General features: G+C 39.6%; 1 protein-coding gene across 1 annotated transcript in view; it reads left to right on the top strand.

Moving 5' to 3' along the window:
* The first annotated feature begins 711 nt into the window (after positions 1–711).
* LOC117438536 (chromodomain-helicase-DNA-binding protein 1-like) overlaps positions 712–6,000 on the top strand; it is a 28,316-nt gene continuing 23,027 nt past the window's right edge. Inside the window, 3 exon segments of the mRNA XM_034074014.1 lie at positions 712–773; positions 5,020–5,169; positions 5,355–5,608. Coding sequence (XP_033929905.1) covers positions 5,033–5,169; positions 5,355–5,608 — 391 coding nt within the window. The 5' untranslated portion in view covers positions 712–773; positions 5,020–5,032.

Below are 6,000 nucleotides of genomic sequence, written 5' to 3'. Positions count from 1 at the left end.
CTTCTGAGATGCATAAAGACAGTAAAAATACTAAAAGACTTTTCCACTATTGTCACTATATAAAGGTAGTTGCTGCAGTTTTCAAAAGCACTATATGGAGTTGAAAGATAGATTTTTATAACAGTGTTATAAAAGAATGCTCGCATTTTAAGAACCATACTTCCATTTTAGAGATTTTTAAAACCTAAATCATGGGCTAAGCAAAAGTTGACTTTGTGCAGTAGAAATATCTTTAAAGGGCAAAGAACTTAATCATATAAAGTTAAAATATTAATAGCTGTTGCTAACTACTCTTTTCCTGAAAGAGAGAGAAGAAACATATATGCTATTCTCAGAATTTTCTTAGTGGTGTTTAAATATGAGAGGATATGAAAAGTGAGAGAGCAGGAGATTTTATTAGGCTTTTGATAGGAACTTCATCTTGATTTATTGACTTGCAGCAGTATAAACTATGACTATATGTAGGCACAATTATTATATTTTAAGACAGGGCTTTTTTGTAGTGTTTTCTAGAGTTCTCATATGGTATATTCTTAGATGGAGAAATACAAACTCAATAGCAATCCTGATCTTATTCAATATCAATGGGTACACTGAGGGGGATGAAGAGGATAAGACATGAAGAATAGGATTTCAGTTTGAAAGCGGGAGCTGAATTATTTTTTTAATAGTAAAAATGCTTCATTGTTCTTCTTCATTCTGCAGGTTTCATCAAGCAGCGAAGATTCTGCAGATGACTCTTCCAGTGAAACCAAGAAGAAAAACCATAGAGAGTAAGATGTTTTTCATGAATAATATAATTTTTTTGTTATGGCAACATAATCCTTATAATTACCCAGGCTTCAAATCTCTGCACTTGAAATACATAATCGTGTGCTTCTCAGTTTTTGGTTAACATCTTGTAATATTTAAAAATAAATACTCTCAAAAGATTATATATCACTATTAATTTCTGAGCAAAAGAAACTGTATTACCTACAGTGTTATTGAAAAATATTCATCAACACTTTTTATTTTTAAATAGTCTTATTTGTGGCATATTTTTGAGCTGAAGGTCCTTGATGAAGAAATAGGGAGCTTATTAAGTAGGTTGTCTCAGATAAAAATTAAGTTGGAATCCCACAGTTCATGACAAATTTTTAAACACTTTAGAGGCACCACCCCCCCATCGAATTATTACAGTAATAAACTGTTTTGGCTATTCAATAAATCAAAAATTTAAATAAATTGTAATAAAGTTGAACTTGAGCTGGTTTTAAGCTGTAGGTTAAAAAGTTTGTGAAAAAGGTCACAGCTTCTCATTTGCAGTCACCTCTGTGTGTGTGGGGGGGGTTATTTGTTTTTGGTTTGGGGTTTGGGTTTGTTTGGTTTTCTTTTATGAATGGTATGTAGGAATTCAATCATTCTTTTCTCTTCTTCAGTTAATTGAATCATCTCAATATTCAGGGTCACCACTATAATATCTTCAAGAAAGGGGGGGGGGGGGGAGGGAGGCTTTGCTATGCAAAATAGTACTTCTCTGGTGATGAATTGTTATTCAGAGTTTTCTGTTACTTAAGAATGTGATTACACCTAATAACATACTCTGTTACAGGAAAGATATTCAAGTTTCGAAACTAGTAACCAAATAACCTCATATATCCAGTGATTCAATTTTGATTTATACCTATTTTGAACAAATATGTTTGCAGTTGTTACCTGACATACAGATCAGATTTATCTATATATAACAGTACAGGATCCAAGCCTTACAGTATGGTGTTTTATATGTTGTCTATATCTCCAAATAAATGCAGGTTGTGGATTTGCATAGAGTGGGGAGTTGGTTGGTTTGGGGTGGAGTTTGCTTTTATTTGGGGGTGGGGGGTGTTGTTGTTTGGGTGGTTTTTAATTTACTACTTGCAGAAAAATAATCTTTTAAGGAGAATTATGATTTTATAGTATTTCCAAGACACACAGATGTATTGATCACAACGAAAACATAACTTCTAGGACCAGTGCATATTTAAGTGAAAGAAGTATCATGGCACTGATTCTTAGGCTTCCTAATCTGAAATTTAATGAAAATGTCTTAGGGTAATATTCCACCTTTGAAGGCCACTGTTTGAGCATTTTGGTCAAAGACCCCTAAACCTGATGATAGATGGTAGTAGAAAATAGATAGTAATAGATTTAGTGACCTTTCAAGAATGCATGCCAGACCTTTCTCCCCCTTCCCCCCCCCCCCCCCAAGCTACTAAGATTAAATATCTGTACAGTCTGAGCTAAGTGACTGTTGATCAGTGAGTGCATCTTTCCTGTTGTAAAGTAGATCTCAACTAAGCAGGAGTCACGAGTGGTTTACTCATAGTATCTTTCATGGGTGTAAAGAACTGATCTGGAAGCTCAGTGGGGGCTTTGGGGAGCCAGGGCCTCTCAAATTGCTACAGTTCAAATCCTTCTCAAATCTGACTCTGTTTTATTTTTGGTTCCTATGCTGAAGTCCCTAATTATTCACATGAGGCACAGGGAACATAGAATCATAGAATAGTTAGGGTTAGAAAGTACCTTAAGGTCATCTGGTTCCAACCCCCCTGCCATGGGCAGGGACACCTCACATTAAACCATATTGCCCAAGGCTCTGTCCAACATGGCCTTGAATGCCGTCAGGGATGGAGCATTCACAGCTTCCTTGGGCAACCCATTCCAGTGCCTCACGAATGTCCCGGTAAAGAACTTCCTTATATCTAATCTAAACTTCCCCTGTTTAAATTTGAACCCATTACACTGTGTCCTATCACTACAGTCCCTAATGAATAGTGCCTCACCAGCATCCCTGTAGGCCCCCTTCAGATACTGGAAGGCTGCTGTGAGGTTTCCACGCAGCCTTCTCTTCTCCAGACTGAACAGCCCCAACTTTCTCAGCCTGTCTTCATATGGGAGGTGCTCCAGTCCCCGGATCATCTTCGTGACCCTCCTCTGGACTTGTTCCAACAATTCCATGTCCTTCTTATGTTGAGGACACCAGAACTGTACACAGTACTCCAAGTGAGGTCTCACAAGAGCAGAGTAGAGGGGCAGGATCACCTCCTTTGACCTGCTGGTCACGCTCCTTTTGATGCAGCCCAGGATACGGTTTGCTTTCTGGGCTGCAAGAGCATGCTGCCAGCTCATGTTCATTTTCTCATCGACCAACACCCCAAGTCCTTGTTCACAGGGCTGCTCTGAATCTCTTCTCTGCCCAACCTGTAGCTGTGCCTGGGATTGCTCCAACCCAGGTGTACGACCTTGCATTTGGCATGGTTAAACTTCATGAGGTTGGCATCAGCCCACCTCACAAGTGTGTCAAGGTCCCTCTAGATGGCATTCCTTCCCTCCAGTGTATCAACCAAACCACACAGCTTTGTGTCATCCGCAAACTGGCTGAGGGTGCACTCAATCCCACTGTCCATGTCACCAACAAAGATGTTAAACAAGACTGGTCCCAACACTGCTCCCTGAGGGACACCACTCATTCCTGATCTCCAGCCGGACATTGAGCCATTGACCACAACTCTTTGAGTGCGACCATCCAGCCAGTTCTTTATCCACTGAGTGGTCCACCTATCAAATTGATGTCTGTCCAATTTAGAGACAAGAATGTCATGTGGGACAGTGTCGAATGCTTTGCACAAGTCCAGGTAGATGACGTCAACTGCTCCACCCCTGTCCCATCAGTTCTGTAGCCCCGTCATAGAAGGCCACCAAATTGGTCAGGCAGGATTTCCCCTTAGTGAAGCCATGCTGGCTGTCACCAAGCACCTTGTTGTTTTTCATGTACCTTTGCATGCCTTCCAGGAGAATCTGCTCCCAGATTTTTCCAGGCATGGAGGTGAGACTGGCTGGTCTGTAGTTCCCCGGGTGATCCATTTTCCCCTCCTTGAAAACAGGGGTTATATTTCCCTTTTTCCAATCATCGGGAACTTCACCTGTCTGCCATGATTTTTCAAATATGATGGCCAGTGGCTTAGGACCTTCATTCACCAGCTCCTTCAGGACCCGCGGATGGATTTCATCAGGTCCCATGGACTTGTGCATGTTCAGGTTCTTAAGGTGTTCTCAAACCTGATCCTCATGTACAGTGGGCCTAAGTTCTTCATTCTCACAATCCCTGCGTCTGCCTTCCAAGACTTGGGTGGTGTGCTCAGATTATTTGCCAGTGAAGACCGAAGCAAAGAAGTCATTAAAACCTCAACCTTCTCCAAATCCAGGGTAGCCAGTTCTCCTGATAGCTTCCGGAGGGGGCCTACTTTGTCCCTAGTCTGTCTTTTATTCGCTATGTACCTATGGAATCCCTTCCTGTTATCCTTAACATCCGTAGCCTAGTTTAATTCTAGCTGGGCCTTGGCTTTCCTAACCTGGTCCCTAGCTTCCCGGACAACATTCCTGTATTCTTCCTAGGCCACCTGTCCTTGCTTCCACCTTTTATAAGCCTGTTTTTTCCCCTCAGAGTTTCCTCAGCAGTTCCTTATCCATCCAAGGAGGTCTCCTGGCCCTCCTGCCGCACTTCCTTCCAGTTGGGATGCAACACTCCTGAACTTGTAAACATAACTATTAGAGAATTTTGAATTTGGCAAAATACGATGTTATGGGGTTTTATGACTTGAGCATTGGTAAGTTACAGTAAATATGTATCTTTCCAGCTAAAGTCTTGTTAAGGACTTCAGGTTTATTGGTGTCAAGGTAACTGAATTATTAAAGCTGTAATTTATATATAAATCCAAATTTTTTTGGTTTTTTTTTTTTTTTTACATCTACCTCTTGATAACAGAAAACTTAATTTAACTCCCTTTGAATCCATTGGGTATTCTTACCTGTTATCCATTCATGATAAGTTTCTGCCCTTCCAGCTGAAATTGCTATTATAACATTTTTATTTCCATGAAGAATGTTGAAATTAATGCAGCAAACTTGTGGTGAATGCTTGATTTAAAACCAAAACAAGCAAGGAAAACCCGAAACCCTAATGTGACTTACTGTTTTGTTTCTCTGTATGTACAGTGAAGACTGGCAAATGTCTGGCTCAGGGTCAGTGTCAGGAACTGGTTCTGATTCTGAATCAGAGGAAGATAGAGAGAAAAGCAGTTGTGAAGACAGAGAATCTGACTATGAGCCAAAAAACAAGGTCAAAAGCCAGAAACCTCCAAGCAGGTAAGAAGTCTTGCATGTTAGATAATCTGGTACTATTTCTAATTCATAATCAAGTACTGTACAGACAAATGCAAGATTAATGAATGAAATGAAAACCAAGACACTAAGCAGTCATGAAATATATATATTTAGAAACAAATACAGGCAGAAACTCTACTGTTGTGTTGTATCTTATTGTCTCCAAGAATAGAGCCAAAAAGCTGCAAAAAGATTGCAGGACAGAAAAAGAGGTATCTTGATTCATCGGATGATGATGACTATGACAAGAAAGTGTCTCGTCGCCAGGCAACAGTCAACGTTAGTTACAAAGAAGCTGAAGAAACCAAGACAGATTCTGATGACTTGTTGGAAGTTTGTGGAGAAGATGTCCTACAGCCTGAAGAAGATGAATTTGAAACTATAGAGAAGTTCATGGATAGTCGAATTGGCCGAAAAGGAGGTATTTTTTTATCAGTGTTCTTAAGATGCTACAGTTCATCGTGGTACAATGTAAACAGTAATTGTTCTTAGCTGTATGTAACCCATGACGTTTGTAAAGAATAAGTTTAAAAATACTATAAAATAATCTTATTTTGGTTTTCATTCTCATAAGCTTGTTTCTTTTGTAAGCCCTAGAAAGTAAAACATAGAACTTAAGTAACTAATGCAAAAAGTAAAAATTAAGTAGAATATAGCTCTATATTGCATAAATGAATGCCATACTGTTAAATCACTATTTGTACTGTTTATTGATACCTGATGGGTATAAACTGCATGCAGGAGGATGGAGAAAAAGTGGACTGGATAGGACAGCTAGCCACTAGCCTGAATGCTGAATTTGGGAAGTCTGAA

Source organism: Melopsittacus undulatus, unplaced genomic scaffold, assembly GCF_012275295.1.
Source record: "Melopsittacus undulatus isolate bMelUnd1 unplaced genomic scaffold, bMelUnd1.mat.Z mat_scaffold_452_arrow_ctg1, whole genome shotgun sequence".
In the NCBI taxonomy this organism is placed as follows: Eukaryota; Metazoa; Chordata; class Aves; order Psittaciformes; family Psittaculidae; genus Melopsittacus; species Melopsittacus undulatus.
The sequence above is the reverse complement of the archived record's forward strand: the minus strand, read 5'-3'. Positions and strand labels throughout refer to the sequence as shown.